This window comes from Nannobrachium achirus, assembly GCF_963921795.1.
Source record: "Nannobrachium achirus genome assembly, chromosome: 13".
In the NCBI taxonomy this organism is placed as follows: domain Eukaryota; kingdom Metazoa; phylum Chordata; class Actinopteri; order Myctophiformes; family Myctophidae; genus Nannobrachium; species Nannobrachium achirus.
This window is the reverse complement of record NC_137833.1, coordinates 15,369,717-15,386,699: the sequence shown is the minus strand read 5'-3', so window position 1 is coordinate 15,386,699 and position 16,983 is coordinate 15,369,717. Positions and strand designations below refer to the sequence as shown.

General features: G+C 42.6%; 1 protein-coding gene across 1 annotated transcript in view; it reads left to right on the top strand.

Annotated features, from left to right (window-relative positions):
- Window positions 1–16,983, top strand: part of anapc1 (anaphase promoting complex subunit 1) — a 68,143-nt gene that overhangs the window by 38,415 nt on the left and 12,745 nt on the right. The window contains exons 36-44 of the mRNA XM_080740347.1: window positions 874–1,008; window positions 1,975–2,057; window positions 3,547–3,625; window positions 3,809–3,883; window positions 4,111–4,172; window positions 4,595–4,739; window positions 5,695–5,888; window positions 9,679–9,765; window positions 11,129–11,246. Coding sequence (XP_080596473.1) covers window positions 874–1,008; window positions 1,975–2,057; window positions 3,547–3,625; window positions 3,809–3,883; window positions 4,111–4,172; window positions 4,595–4,739; window positions 5,695–5,888; window positions 9,679–9,765; window positions 11,129–11,246 — 978 coding nt within the window. The remainder of the gene's footprint in view (window positions 1–873; window positions 1,009–1,974; window positions 2,058–3,546; window positions 3,626–3,808; window positions 3,884–4,110; window positions 4,173–4,594; window positions 4,740–5,694; window positions 5,889–9,678; window positions 9,766–11,128; window positions 11,247–16,983) is intronic.

Below are 16,983 nucleotides of genomic sequence, written 5' to 3'. Positions count from 1 at the left end.
CCAGAATCCAAAAATGAAGAAAAAACCTTTGTTGAATGGAATGAATCAGAGATACTGTACAGCAAAACAATATAAAGTCTGTGCATAAAGTCCAAAACACTGCTCATAATGCTGTCCAGTGTCTGTTCTCTCTCTGCACGTACTATATTTTCTTCTTTGATTAAATAACAAGAAAATAAAAGTTTAATTAAAACATTTCGGCTAAAGCGAGTCATGCACGAAAGTCGCACGTGCCTGGGCGCTTGCGTGCATGTGAATAAGCTCCGGTTGAACCCAGGGGCAAGCCCATGCACGTTCTTCTTAATTTAAGTTTTTCCGTAATTTTTGGATTCTATATTCACCTTTTTAAAAGAAATTCTGCGCGAGTCAAAGACAACACAGGGTTGGTAAACAAAATAAATATTCCTTTAACAACAATAGCTTTACCAATGCAAGCTGTAAATCAGAGGTTGTTTTCATTCTGTTTAATTAATTAAAGTGCACATCAGCACGATGACACATTTCATTCCTCACAGGCATATCAATGGCTTTAAGCTACACACGGTGCAAAGAAAGGGCCAGTGACACGAATCGGTAGGGGTTGAGTGAATGACATGAGTTCCTCTTTGTTTCCAGGAGAAAAGAATGATGTCGAGCTGTCATAATACACGTAAAGGTCCTTTTTGTATTGGCCCACTGAGAAAGAGGAAGAAGAGATATTCTCACACTGCATCTCCCCCCCTCTCCCTCCCCTCCGCTGAACTGATTGTTCTGTGTTCCTCTACCTCTTTTCTCTACTCCTCCTCTACCATTTTATCCGTTCCATCCTATGCTTGTCATCCTACTCCCTTCATGCTTTCTCTCTGCTCCCCATTCCTCCTTCCCTCCCTGCAGCATGGTAGTAACCTGATAGGTATGACAGACCTGAATGTTCCTGAGCAGCTTTATCAGTACATGGTCGGGGGCCACCGCAGGACGCAAGCCGGGGCCAACCGTGAGAAACACAAGTCCCCCAGCTACCAGATCAAGGTACAGCAACGCGTGTAGAGCGGGGGTCTTCAGCGTTTTCAGGCCAAGGACCCCTTTGCTGAGAGAGAGATGAAGCAGGGGCGGCATAGCTCAGGGGTAGAGAAACCGAACTGGGAACCGAAGGGTTCCCAGTTGGAATCCGGGCTCCCCCTGAGTTAATGTCGAAGAGTCCTTGAGCAAGACTCTGAACCCCTAATTGCTCCCGGTGAGTAGGTTGGTGCCTTGCATGGTTTCCGCCGCCACCGGTGTATGAATGTGTGCGTGAATGGGTGAATGTAATGCACAATCTTCGATAAAAGCGCTATATAAATGCACCATTTACCATTTAAGCAGGGACCCCAACTATAGCCTATATATTCTAAACAATTGTGTTGCAGATTAAAAATGTTCATAGATTTCTTAGACAGCGTAGACTTGACAGCACTGTCATCAGTGTATGTTGGATTAATGTGTATTTTCAGACATTTAACCAATTGAACCGTCAATACTTGGTCTGCTATTCTTTCTCCTTTACACCAAACCTCTTTGCCAGAAATAGCTGATCTACAAGCTCTCAACGCCTCGCGCTGCGAGGTGATGTTGTAGATCTGCTATTTTTGGCCAATGTTCCACTCAGAATAGGGATGCTACGATTCAAGTGGTTAATGTAAAAAACATTATCATATCGCACAAAAATTTGGCGGCCCCCCTATAGTAACTCTGAGGACCCCCTGTTGAAGACCCCTGGTGTAGAGCGTATACGAGGAAAATCCAACTACCGTTATGGAATTTACGGAACACTTTACAAACACAACCCTGGGTAGTTCTCAAACTATAGGTTGCATTCATTATACGGCCAACCAGAAGTAAGCCCCCCCTCCCCCTCCCCCCTCACTCGCACAATATATTGCCAACAATCAATCAGTAAATCAGAGGAAATGTTGCACGGCTTTTCCGTGTGATGATATGATATTCTACCTCTCCCAGGAAGGTGACACCATCAATGTTGACGTCACTTGTCCTGGAGCCACATTGGCCTTTGCTATGATCTACCTGAAGACCAACAACAGGTGAGGACACAACAAGACTCCCATTATGTGGATCGCTGACATCATATAGTGATGACATTTGTCTTGCCAGTTCTGGAGAGATGGCTGGACATTGTGCACCTTTTCTGCATGTTTTTATGTATAGCATTGTATTGTGGTTAGGGAGCCCGCCTGGGGAACCAGAGCCCCTGGTTGTCTCAGGTTCGATTCCAGGCCAGGGTAGCAATGTCGATGTGTGTCCCTGAGCAAGACTCTTAATTGCTAATTGCTCACTCGCTCCTTGTGGGCAGCGAATCAGCTGGGTTGGGCTGAAAATACAGCATTTCCTTCGTGGGAGGAAACAGGTATATGTTAATTAATTATGAATATTAATTGTAGGCAAGAGCAGTTCTAACAAAGCCATGACAATAAAGGCACATGCAGTCAGGCTGACTCAGCTGCTATGATTTCTTTCTGGCATATCAATGATATCATATTGATTCTATCAGTCATCTCCTAATTTGGGCAGAGAACAGTCTGTGATATGTCTCACACACAGAAAGACAGACTGTGACAGCTAGCCTTGTTCAGAGCCACGCCGTAAAAAGCAAGCTCCAAGTTGTGTTCCAATTTTGTGTGCTTGCTTTTTTTTTTTAGACTTGTGACCGTGTTATGCACAGGTGACTTCAACCTGCGCTGTAATGTACAGAGCACAGCGTTCCCACAGTCATGACATTCCTGGAAATATTTTGAAATTAGAAAAATATTTTTCCAGTACTGGAAAAGTTTTGGAATTTATCAAGGGTCCTGGAAGGTCCTGGAGAAATAGCTATGCATTGTATTTGGTTATTGATTTTGTTAATACCTCTGTAATGACAAATTAAACATGGGCCAAATTGTCAAATATTAGAGGCAGAAATGGCCGATCTACATGCTTGCGAGGCGTTGTGAGCATGTAGATCTGCTATTTTCACAATAGAACCGTGTTATACAAAATTCCTCAACTCTTAGTGCTCGTCAGGGTGCCGGGTTCCCAGTTAAAACATGATTATTTCGGGGGTCACGGCCTGAAAAGGTTGAGAACCACTGGCATACACTGCCTGTCTTTGGGCATTGCGCATAGGAGTAAGCGACCTGTTATTGAGCTGAATTATTGTTATATAGTTCTGGTAATTGGGTTAAATATTCTGGAAAAGTTTGGGAAAAGTTTGGGAAATTAATTGGTAAAAATGTGTGGGAACCCTGAGAGCAAGACAAAGCTCCATCATATTACCACTGATCATCCGAAAAGAGCACAGCACACTGTAACCTCGCTGTATGTTCATCTCCAAGCACCAAATCACAAATCGATTTGAACAAGCCCTAAACGGGTCCTTCTAGCATCCTTCAGAGCTTTGCTCTGATGTGCCATTGGTCAAGAGACTTGAGTGAGTCATCCCCCCCATATCCATCAGAGTCTGTCTGCCTTTTAGGCAACCCATTATCGGTTTTATTAACACCTCCTTGTCACTTCCTGGTTTCTGTCTTCCAGGTCGATCGCTGATTGGCTAAAAGCTCCAGACACCATGTTCCTGCTGGACTTCATCAAACCCGAGTTTCTGCTGCTGAGGGTGTGTGTGTGTGCGCGCGCCTTTTTCTCATGTCTACTTCTCATGTCTAATCATCTATTTGCTCCTGTCCTTTTTCTCTCTCTTCATTCATCTCTCACTCTCACTTCGTCACTCTTTTTCTTCTATATTGCACTTGCTTGCCTTTTTTGTCTATCTCACTCTCTCTGTCCTCTCTCTCTCTAGACTCTAGCTAGGTGTATCATTATGTGGGATGAGATCCTGCCAAATGCTGAGTGGGTCAGCAGTAATGTTCCCCAGGTAATAATGCGCACGCATGCTCGTGCACGTGCACACACACACACACACACACACACACACACACACACACACACACACACACACACACACACACACACACACACACACACACACACACTCTTCAGCTTCATTCCACAGGACAGCCACTGTATCCTCCTAATAAATCATGTGTCCGTCTACTGAAGTTTTAATAATCATACCGTTTTGTTGACCTCTTTTCTGTCCAGATCATCTTAGAGAACATTGGCAACACAGTGGTTTCAGAGGATCTCAACATGGAGACACTGGCGTGAGTACTGAGGACAAAGGCTGGGAATGTATTTAACCCATTCACAGCCCTAGCATCAAATGCTGTGATAATACTGTAAATGTATTCAATTTTGGAGAGCAAAAAAAAGTGTATGTTTAATTATAGCTTCAGATGCTGCCTTCTGGCTGGCATTTCACATGGACTCTTTTAAGAGAGTTTAGATACTCACTGCTTTTTATTGTTTAATTTAAATTGAAATATCAAGGGTTTAATCAGTCAGCTGTATAGCTGTGTGCCTCTCCATTCCCATGTGGGTACCCTAAACCTAACCCTACATTTTACCATGTTTTCAATGTGTGTGTGTTCAATTCTTTCCACATGCTTTTGTGGAAAACATAACCAAAGTAATTTGCAAATGGAGAGAAATGCTATCTGACACTTAATCCTGTTCATGTCATCAGCCAAGCCCATGACTACATCATCGCCGGGGCCTGCATGGCTGTGGGCTTCCGCTTTGCTGGTTCTGCGAACTCTGATGCCTTCGAATGCCTCTACAAGTTTGCCAGAAGCTTTATGAAGTGTCTGACCTCTGCGCCTGCCACTGTGGTCAGTAGCATTTATGACCTGCAGATGTGTCTGTATGGGCATGGTTCGTTTAGCAGCCATCTTGGTTTAGTTTGTCTGTCTTTCTCTTACAGGCTTTCAACAGGCAATACTATTCATTACGTACCCAGAGCCTTACTTACTCACCAAGAGGAGAAAATAGCATTTGATTAACATTGCCATTAGTGAAGAGCTGCTCTGGAAAACAAAACAATAGTGTCATCCCAACAGTCACACGCTGTTGAACATGGATGGACGTTAATACTACCTTATCATCCATAGTAGCCATATTTAACAGCACATTTTTCATCCAAGTTTGACAATGTTGTGAGTTCCTTTCCAAAGCGAAGCCACTCATTATGGTGACAGTTCAGCACACATTGGCACCTTAGCTTGCACTTATTCATCAGCTGCTTTATCAGCCAGCTTAGCACCCTCTCTGTCCATTTGTCAACCCCTCACCCAGGATAAATAAAGGCATGCAGGGTCTTTGATAAAGTATGCAATATTTTTGCCAGTCTTACTCCTCCAGTCTGGTGATTACAACCTTTCTGTCTGGTTGCATTTATTCTCCCCATTTTATTCCCTATTTGTTGATTTTGTGTATTTGCTTCATTAATTTATGCATGATACATACAATCATGCATTTACATTTATGATTGTATGTAAATGCAAAGTATTGCATTTTAATGCATGAAATATGCTCTATACCAGTGGTTCTCAAAGTGCATTTCAGGGACTCTCTAGGTTCCTTTATGGGGGTCTAAATTGACCCTTACATGTATGTATCTTTGACAGTGTACAAATGGAACCAAATGGACCTTAATGGGTCAATTTAGTTATATTAGTACACTGTCAAAGATGAAGGGAGACCTTCAAATGTCAAAGTTTGAGAACCACTGCTCTATACTGTATAAATAGTTTGACTTAATCTGTATTAAACATGTGTCTCCCTCAGACTGGTCATTACAACCTGCAGACGTGTCTGTCCATGGTGCTGTTGTCCCTGTCCATGGTGATGTCTGGTTCAGGGAACCTCAAGGTCCTGCAGCTCTGTCGCTTCCTTCACAAGCGGACCAGCGGGGAGATGAACTATGGCTTCCACATGGCTCACCACATGGCCCTGGGCCTCCTGTTCCTGGGGGGAGGGAGGTGAGACAACCAACAACACCCACATACACTATACTGTACAGTTAATGGTTATGGTTTCCATAGGCCTTGGTTCTGCCGCGCAAAGGTCGTTGCACACTGCTGTGTTTTTTTTGGCCGAATATAGGAGCCAATTTCGGAGCACGTAAATAAAGACATCAATCTCACGTTAAGTCAATCACGTTTGCACACTGCTAGCCTGTTTTGTTTTTATTTTCCCTTTTTATTTTGCCCTGAAAAACGCATTTCGCAACGAAAAAACGCAGCAGTGTGCAACCGGCTTAAGACCTCCACCATGGCTTAGAATCCAGGTGAAAGCATGGACGCCTTAATTGAGTTCCCCTATCAACCCACTTTAGTCATGGGAGGACGTAGATGAAAGGGAGGAGAAGGGTTAATGAGGGGTTTTTAGTACTTAGGCATGGATTGTGTGCACTCTGGGTATATGAAGTGCACTCCCATAAAAGATGTACGTACGCCCACTTAAATATAGGTCACACTCATTCCTAGGAGGGGGTAACATGAAAATGAGCTGATGAATGTGATGTACAGGACCTCAAACACAGACGGGTACGTCATACACACCCTCACATCTGGTGACCTGAGCAATTAACCTCGGCAGGAGGGAGGTGAAATGTAAGAATTATGATGCACATGCACACACGTACACACGTACACACACACACACACACACACACACACACACACACACACACACACACACACACACACACACACACAGACACACAGACACAGCTAATTGTGGCCCGGAACATGGCGTTGTGACTGTCACCCTTTGATGGAAGCAGAAAAGAAAGAGAGGATTTACACACATGCATGCTCGTGCCTGCTTGTGAATAACACATTTACGAAGGTATTATCATTTATTTTTTTATTTTTCAGATGAGAGGGGGGGGGGGGGGCATAAACAGAAATTGTTTTATATTTTATGCAGTATCTACTGTATGAAAAGAAAAACTGTAGTGGTGTGCACCGGCAGCTGCCCCTACCTTCATTAAAACCATGCCTAAACCTACAGTAGCCTCAGTAAAAACCATGCCTAAACCTAATTAAAACTATATATTAGGGATGTCCCGATACCACTTTTTTGCTGACCGAGTACAAGTGCGAGTACTTCATTTTGAGTACTCGCCGATACCGAGTACCGATACGAGTACAATTAATAATACAAAATGTCTTTAAATTACTTTTTTTTTTTTTTTTTTTTAAGATGGTCCTCACTTTCTGGCTGTATATAACACATTAAATTGCATTGCTTTCCCAGAACATGGCACAACTGCCACACATTTCACTTTTTTTGGAAATTCCTGTACTGTGCATGATATATTTTTACTTTTGATACTTTAAGAGAGAGAGAGAGAAAGGCAAAGTGGCGGAACACACAGGGTACTCGGGCGCTTTGTGAGCAGTATCGGACGAGTACCGATACCGCAAAATAGGCCGGTATCGGGGCGAGTACCGATACCGCAACCCTACTATATATACTAGGCAGCTTCGCTAGGTAGCATCGCGTCTCCCCTCTCCACTCCACTGCATGGTTGGTTTCTATGCATGGGAACAGATTTTTTTCCCCCCCAAAAAAGTATCACGATACTACAGCCTGAAGTATCGATACAGTATGGGGAAATAAATTATCGCGATGTATTGCCGTATCGATTATATTGCCCATCCCTAATGCTTAGTTGCTTAGTAAACACTGCCTCTGCAAAGGAAACACTGTCAGTATTAAACAGGTTTCATTCATTTACCTGTCTATTTTTATCTGTCTTTCTCTCATTCATTTCTTCTTTTAAATTACTACCTGATATCATCTGTTTGGTTTTGCTTGACTTGGCTATGTCATCATCTGTCTTTCGTTCAGCTTTGCTGTCTCTGTCACTCCCTGTTGCTGTATGATTCTCTTTCTGCTTGGTTATGGAGTTTCTGTTCCCATTCTAGGTGCTTTTTCAGCAGAAGTCTGAAGTGAAAGTTACACCTTTTTTTACCAGCTTGTGAAGCAAGTTGGTCTATGTTCAGGCGCTGCGCTAGTCGTGAATATTTCTCCTCGTTGACTGTCCTTTAAATGGCCACTTCACCTCTGGGACAACCCTATCTTATTTTATTGTTGTTTGGGACACGATCAACACAATCCTGAGTTATTTTTTTGTGTTCAATCTGGGTTTTTAGATATTTTTGTATTTCAGCATGACTAGTGATGCATTTTGCATCATCAGTGATGGGTTTTGCATCATATGATGCAAAACGCATCACTAGTACATGCTGAAATACTAAAATATCTAAAAACACAGATTGAACATAAAAAATAACTCAGGATTGTCTTGATCGTGTCCCAAACAACAATAAAACAAGATGGGGTAGTCCCAGAGGTGAAGTGGCCCTTTAAGCCAATGGGGGTGTCCGCACTCAGAACTGTATGGTGTAAAGACTCCAAAGACCAAAGTAGTACTGTACAAATTGTCGGTTTCTGTTTGGTTTAAAAATAATACATGACAATAATTTTCCTGGTTATTTCCATTGTTCACAATCTCTAGTCTAGAGAATTCATTTTAAGGGTACACAGTTGACCCCGCCCTCAACTCATTTGACCTAACAAGTGATCCTTCCCTCTTCACAAAAGCCCTTACTTTATGACCCAGCAATCATAATGGCTCTATTAGTTGAAGTACACCCTTAGGACCAACTGTTATGTTTAAGTGGTTCTTTTGTGAGCTGGTGCACACCTGCACTGTAATTTCTTGGGCGTTCATTTAACTCTTGAGAGTGTGGAAAATGTAAAGCAATGCTCGTTTGTGTGTGTGTGTCTGTGTGTGTGTTAACAGAGACAAATTACTAATAAGTGTTTGTGTAAACTGTTACTGTAGAATGCTCTGCTATAGTTTTGTTATTTTAATTCTACTGTCCTTTTCCAATTAGTAGCGTCTCACTCACTCATCGTCTGTGTTTGTTTCACATTTGAAACAGTTTTCGAGTGCTCTTTGATGTTATTAGTGCATGTGCCGGAGTGACGGGATTTTGTGGTTATGTGGGAGTTGCTCTAATATTCATATGAGGACTAAAAGGCCCACACAAGTACACTGTAGAACGATGCTAAAGGTGCTCCAAATCTAGCACATGTTGCTGGCTAATCCCTGTAGAGTCAAAGGCAAACTTTGATTGTTCATATTTAATGTATGTTAAATTCAGATTTTTTTTTTTTTTTTTTTTTTTGCGAAAATCAAACCCACTCAACATGGTGCTGGAAAATCTCCAGCCTGCACAAAACGATTTGTTTCAGCATATTTTAATTGGCAGGTGATCTTACAGCATCAGCTCTCGACACACAGAACACATTGAGAAGTGCCCCCCCCCCCAATCCCAATTTAGAATAGTCTCACTTTCTTTTAAATATTAGAACAATTGAACATTTTGGGAAAATATCGCCTATAATGACATGCCCAAATTAAGGGCACCAGGGTAAAAGTGGTTAAATGTCCACCAAATGTCTTGTGAGGACGGTTTGTGACCCTTTAGTCATTATATACTGTATGTTGCTGTGTTGTATTATGGCCAGGTACAAATGTTTCATGCCCATGAACAACTACCTGAAACTGAATTTTCAGGCTGTGAAAAATCTAGGCGTGAAGGCTGCACAGAAGCCTGAACATCTATAATGAAAACGTGCTGGTTCATTTCTGTGTATTATGTATTATGTAGTATGTGAGGGTACATTCCCCAGTGCACATCCCTGTATTGACTGTATCTTACTTTGTATTCTTTATACTATTTGTGGCAGGTACACTTTGAGCACCTCCAACTCCTCCATTGCTGCCCTGCTGTGTGCCCTCTACCCCCACTTTCCTGTGCACAGCACTGACAACCGGTAAGGCACGCACGCACGCACACACACTCGCACAGTATGGAAAATAGGGCATTCACCAAATATTTGAATATTCGAATATTCGAATATCAAAGTCACTATTCAACGTTGTTCACCGAAGTCGAATATTCGCTTCTTTTTTTAATTTTATTTTCTCTTTAAAAAATATATAGTTTATAAAGCTTGGCAAGATAGGAAGTCATAAGAATGAGTTGTCAATGCCCCTGGTGTATTTGAACTGGGGACCCCCACCCTGACAAGCACTTGGAATTGTAGGTATTACATTTAATGTGACTCGGTTCCGCAGATAAATATTGTGAAAATAGCTGATCTGCATCCTCACAGCGCCTCGCAATGCGAGGCGTTGTGAGCATGTAGATCGGCTATTTTCACAATGTTCGCCTCTTGTACTTAATATTTGACAGTTTGGCCAGTCCTGTCGAATATTCGACTACTCGAATACTTTGAGGTTGAATAATTCGAATACTAAAAATCACTATTCGTGAATGCCCTAATGGAAAACCACTGCTACACATTCAGCACTGACATCCAGACACAAAATATAAAGTTGATTCTGGGATTCTGGGACAAAAAAAGTGCTCCTCTGGCTCTGCACAGGTCAGATTGTAGGCCAGCAAGGTCCGGAATTCACCATTCAGAATGAAATATGAAAAATCTGAAAGACCTGTTTCGTTTAATGACTATAGAGATGCTGTGTACCGATTTGCGTGATATTTGGAGTACTGTCAAGAAACGTTTGCAAAAATCTGCCTCCTGGGGGCGCTATAACAGGCCCATGTGAATAATTCATTGCAGAGGTGAGAGGTTCTGCTCTGACACCCAGGGAGTGTCTGCACAGTTTTGCTGCGATCAAGCCAGCTGTGCCAGAGATTAGCTGTACAAAGACAGAATGACAGACACGGACAGACGGACGAACAGGGTGCAAAATTGATTGTTTTGTATGGATAGCCATACCTTCACTTTTGTACAGCCTGCCCAGGGACTACAGATGAAAATTAGCTCATGGCTAAATCTGGCTCATTTACATGGATGTGAAAACTGATATGTTGATTAATGTGCTCTGTCCCTGACAAATAAATAAATAAAAAAATAAAAAACATAGTCTCGGCCATGCCTTTCAGCTTGCGAAGACAACAATATATTACTTTTAGATAAAGTACTATTGTATACTGTATGCTTCTATGGTGGTCTCTCATGTACCTTTGCTGACCTGGAATTGAATTCCACACACATACCTCAGCAGTGGTCTTTTACCTCTACTGCTACTACTACTGATGTAGTAGTATTTCATAGTATTTTCTATCTAGGTCAAAGTGTGAATGTCAGTGTACTGTTGTTCCCACAGCTATCACCTCCAGGCCCTGCGTCACCTGGTAGTGTTGGCTGCTGAGCCTCGTCTGCTGGTGCCGGTGGATGTGGACAGTCTCAAACCCTGTTACGCCCTCTTAGATGTCACCTATAAGGTAATGTGGTACCACTTATAATGGATTACGGGTGGTTCTCAAGACTGACTAATGCTTTATAATGCAGACCAGATTTTAACCTATTTGAAATCAGCAGTGTATTGCTGTAGGTACAGTAGGTGTAGTAGTTTAAAAAGACATTGGAGATGTGGGGCGACGATAGCCGAGTGGTTAAGGTGTGTACCATAGGCTGATTAGGCTCTGATGCTTGATAGCGAGTCCCAGGTCAGATTCCTGAGCTTGGCGGACCCTTGCTGCATGTCACTCCCCTACTCTCTCTACCTATTTCCTCTATCTCTACAGTAGACTGTATCACTAGCATTAAAGGAAGAAAACCTGCAGTAGCATAATGGTTTTGAATGGAAGTTAATGCCCACACATTCACAATATCATCAAGTATCCCTTCTCTTCAGTCAAAAGCTCCTGGAAACACAAGTTATTTTGTCCAGTGTTGTTGAACTTTGGTAGAAATTTGAATCAGGTTTATATTTCTCATCGCAGGTGTAAAGAAGTGGGTGAAATGATTTTTTGTGCGCATGCTCCATCACTTTGTAGTATTATGTGAGACGAGATGGTAGAGTTAGAGTGAGAGCAGAAGGGCAAGAGATAGAAACAGGTCAATTGGATTGTATAGATTACATTGCATGACGTACTGTTGCTTCGAGCCATGGAACGTTTTCTTTCCTCGCCTGTAACACCTACTGTCCTCAGTGTCCTGGCAGTGTTGTCATCACTTGTGTTACACCGATATTGCTGACCTAGAACTTCTGTGAAGGGTATATAACATGTATCAAAATGAAATGTCAGAAATACGTTTTAGTCCTGGCTGTGTTTGTGTTCATTTATGTGCTACAAGTGTGATTTTTAGACCTGTTTTGTTTTACAAATGAAACGAGTGAACGGTTTCTTGCTCAAAGAGCACAGAAGCAACAGATGAAGGTGACTGACAATATTTGAAACCAAGGTTCTACAAAACCTCCCTTTTAAACAAAGGGAGGAAAGGGCCTTAAGGTCTTTAAACACTGCTGCGTTTTTCAGGCCGAATATCGGAGTGAATTTCGGAACACGTAAATAAAAAAATCAACCTTACGCTATGTCAATCACGTTTGCACACTGCCGCCCGTTTCGTATTTATTTTCAGACCAGGGTTGATTTTTTTTCGATTTTCGCTGCTGTCGCCACTGAGTCCCTTGCTCTCTCTCTCTTTCCTCTCTCTCCCTGGCCTCCGGATTTCGGATTTCCAAAACGCAACGAAAGACCACAGTGCAGTGTGCAACCAGCTTTACTCTCTTTCTAACTCTTTTTTAATATGCGTAGGTTATACTTTTGTTTCTGTACAATTTTAAACAATTTAAACCCTATTTACACTTTGTCATAAAGTATTACAAATGTTTAGCAAAAATAGTCAAGCTTGTAGATCTGCTAGTTTTTTGGGGGAAAACGTTTTGACAACATTATGACATACCCAAAATAAGGATTCCAGGTGGAAAGTGGTTTTAACACTAATGATTGCGTAGCTCAGGGTTCTCCAATAGGCGGCCCGCGGGCCATTTGCGGCTCGCGGGGGGGGGGTTCTGTCCGGCCCCCACCAACCCCAGTCAAAAAAAAATAAGATTTTTTTTTTTTTTTTTCAAATAAATATTTTCGGGGAGTAGTGAAAGTTACAGGTAAGGTGAGTGCGATATGAAACGTAAGCTTACCATAATTACAGTAATCCTTAATCATTTTCAATCATATTCAAGGGCTTTTGGAGAAATGAGACAGACAGAGCCCAGCAGAGGGAAGGTGATTGTGTCAGACTCTGTGTCCAGCTGGCAGCTGATGCCAATAAGTAGTAACGGCCCCTTGTTAATGGATCAAAGGAAGGCAATTATGTTTCTGCACTGTCAACTAGCTGCTACAGATGCATACTTTTCAAGCAGACTGGTTAATTGGTTCTTAACTTATTTTGTTTCAACTTTAAGGAGTGCATTTCTCATAATAATTATAATAATGGTGGTATAAGAGCAGCAACAACACTAGTTACTAGTGTTGTTGCTGCCCTCGGCTTGGTACCCAGCCTAGACCAGTGTTTCTCAACCTTTTTTCTGCCAGGGCACACTTTTCATAGCTAAAAGATCCCAGGGCACACCTTGATACAGTATATGGCATGTGTGGCTATTTTCAAAATGTTTGCCTCTTTCTTATATTATTTTAAAATTGGCCAATGTTTTACCAGTTTTTATATAGTTTGTTGCCGCCGTCGCCACCTGCAATGTTGTGGCCCTCGGCTTGGTACCCTAGACATAATTCGGCCCTTGGCGAAAACTAATTGGGGAACCCTGGCGTAGCTAAAGGATTCTGCCGTGTCACATTTAAGTTAACAATAGTTACAGTAATACGTGGAGTAGTTCTAGTCTGTGACCACGGAAGTATGTAAATACAGTGCAGTGTCTGACTTGTGTCCATGTTTGGATAATGATGGATTAGGCTGATGAAACCATACATACGTTTGAAAAGGCACTGGTCATATTCCTTTAGATGCCTCCTAACACATTTGGTTATACCATTTGTTGACCTTCCCGTCTCTAATGTAAATGAGGAATCTCTGAGCCATGTAATTTCTGTCTCTGGCGTCACTTCCCTCTCTCTTGCTGTGTGTCCCCTGATACGTCTCTCTGGATCCTCTTTCTGTCCCTCCCTCTATCTCTGCGTCACAGATGTCCCTGTCAACCATAACCCTTAGTTGTCACTTCCTCACGATAAGCTCTTTCAGAGACACACATACATACAGTAACAGCGTACACACACACACACACACACACACACACACACACACATACACACACACACACACACACACACACACACACACACAAACACTGTACGTACACTCAAATGGATGCATGTGTATAAGATAAGATAAACCTTTATTGATCCCTGGAGGGGAATCAATCCATGACATGCTGTAACACGCCCATGGTTAGAGTTAAACACCGGAACAGTTACAGTAAGACTAAGAGCCATTCAAAATAAAGATCAAATAAAATAGTTAGTATGCATACAGCATATACGGTGTATGTGCGGTATATACTGTAGGTGTGCGCGTGCTCGTACACACACACACACAAACACACAGCACTAGTTTCTGTTCTTTTTTTTCAGTTCTTCTCTTCCCCCCCCCCCCCCAGAAGTAGTATAACTTCATGTAGCATAAATTTGAAATACTCCAGAGTGTCATTTATGTAACTGTTCAGTCAGTGTCACCTTTCTGCTACAGTGGCAAGGAGATTACATGCTCCATTGGGGTGACTGGTTCTCCACTGGTTTTCAGACCAGGGTTTTGCACTAGCGTGGTTTTGTATATTAAAATGAACACTTGGGGCATGTTTCAGCCTTATCTCTTTAAGTATGTCAGCGACAGTCATCTCTAAAGCGTGTATAGGATGACACCCTTTCTCTGTACCTGCTCTGTGTGCTACAGTATGTGTAACTCAAACATTTGCCTGCCGATGACGTCAAAGATGGTGTCACTGTCCCTCATTCCACATCTACCTATAACTGACGTTATAGGTTGTCAGAGGTAGGGTACATACAACGGTATGAGTACTCTGACAACAACTACAACGGGTATTGCGTAAGTTAGTAACTCTGTGGGGCATGAATTTCTAACTTGCATCGTTCCTGGGGGTGAAAATAAAAATTACATTCACTTGACGTTATTGGAGTTGTTTTTCTACTACCAGTAATCAGAATAATGTTTTCTTTGTCTACAAAAACACTCACTTTTGGCAATGTGGGAGTGATAGATTACATCATTTTCTTACCCTCTCCATCTATCTATGGAAAACAATACTTTACACAGTATGTTCCTTATGTGTGCCAAATGTTCTCCGATACGATCAGCCCAGTCTGTCTGAGGCACTCCTCTTATTTCAAACATTGAGGAATTTATGTTAGTTATTTCTGCCCAGTTTGTTATAAAGCCAGCCATTGTTGTGATATTCGACTCACTGCAGTTATATCATCATCATGCAGTAAATAACGTCTCAATTATATTAGTTGTACAGACAGAGGTTTTTCAAAGTTGACTAATCCGTCTTCCAGTACTTCCTTCGCTTAATCAGAAAGATTTCATTAATTTGCCTTTTTGTGTTTCTGAATTCCATTTAATTTTGTCTATGCAACAACACGCGCATGCGCGCGCACACACTTCCCATGCTTCTCTCTCCCTTGGACATCATTCTTGTCTGATATAGGTTGCTTAATGGGGACTGTACAGTTGTTGTTTAGTGCCTTGCTGCATATCAAATGTTACCTTGTCGCACGCACGCGCACGCACACGCACACACACACACACACACACACACACACACACACACACACACACACACACACACACACACACACACACACACACACACACACACACACACACACACAGTCCCTGACTCCCTACAGTTGATGGGGACTGTACAGTTGTTGTTTAGTGCCTTGCTGCATATGAAATGTTACCTTGTCGCACGCACGCGCACGCACGCACACACACACACACACACACACACACACACACACACACACACACACACACACACACACACACACACACACACACACACACACACACACACACACACACACACACACACACACACACACAGTCCCTGACTCCCTACAGTTGAAGGACAGCTGAAGGTTAAAGGTAAACTGGAGGCTGCTTTATGTTCTTTGGACCACCTCATTTCCAGCCATCATTTCAATTACTGTTCACAGCAGAACACTGAGCCTGGCACTGTGGACATCAATAACTTATCAATATCTCTCCCTGTGTGTGGCGCTCACACATAAACACGTAGGCCTCTAGTTTAAGGGCAGTAAACGTTCATATTTATGTTGAGGCAAATCAAGTCAGAGACACTTCGCATTACAGGATAGAAGTTTAATACATGAGATCATGGGAGAAGTACATTCAGGATGGTGGTAAAGTAGACCTCTCTGAGTAAAGCAGGGTGAAAAGCACAGCTACACAAAGATAGAGAGGAACTTCCGTGTCACTGGACCAAGCTGTTCCTAAAACAATAAATACCAGGCCTGTGCCGTTATGCCATGGCATCTTGACTCTGATTGCGACCGTCAGGTTGCAGTTACAATCAAATCCTCCACCGCCTGTCTGTCAGTCCGTCAGTCAGTCATTCAGTCAGTCTGTCTGTCTGTCTGTCTGTCTGTCACGTCATGTCACGTCACACTTTTGCCCTACTCATATCTCCGCCATCGTTGCCCCTATCCATGTGAAATTTTCCACACACACTCCTTGCCTGCCAAACCACAACCTTCACGGACCCCCAGGGACCCCCTGCCACCGCCGCCAAATAGTGCTAAAATGACCAAATCAACACCCCAACTGGGCTGCTCACGGGGAATTCTCGGGGACCACCGACTCCTGCTGCTCCAACAGTCCTTCACCTTCATTGGTTTAACTTTTCCCCGCCCCCTCCCCTCATTGGCCAAAACTTTATTTGGCTTTACTCATCAACCGTTTGTCGTACAAACTTGTGGCTGGAACCAATGCCACTTACAGGCCTCTTTGTGTATACTGTGACCTGACGGTCGCTTATCTCCCGACTAGGGAGTCTTACTGGTATTCACATGGTCACAACATACATGGCCAAAGTTGAACAACATGGCAGTACAGGGTGTAATCTTACCTTTCACACAGCACAATTGATTGGTTTGGGAGTTACACACACAGCAGAACTGT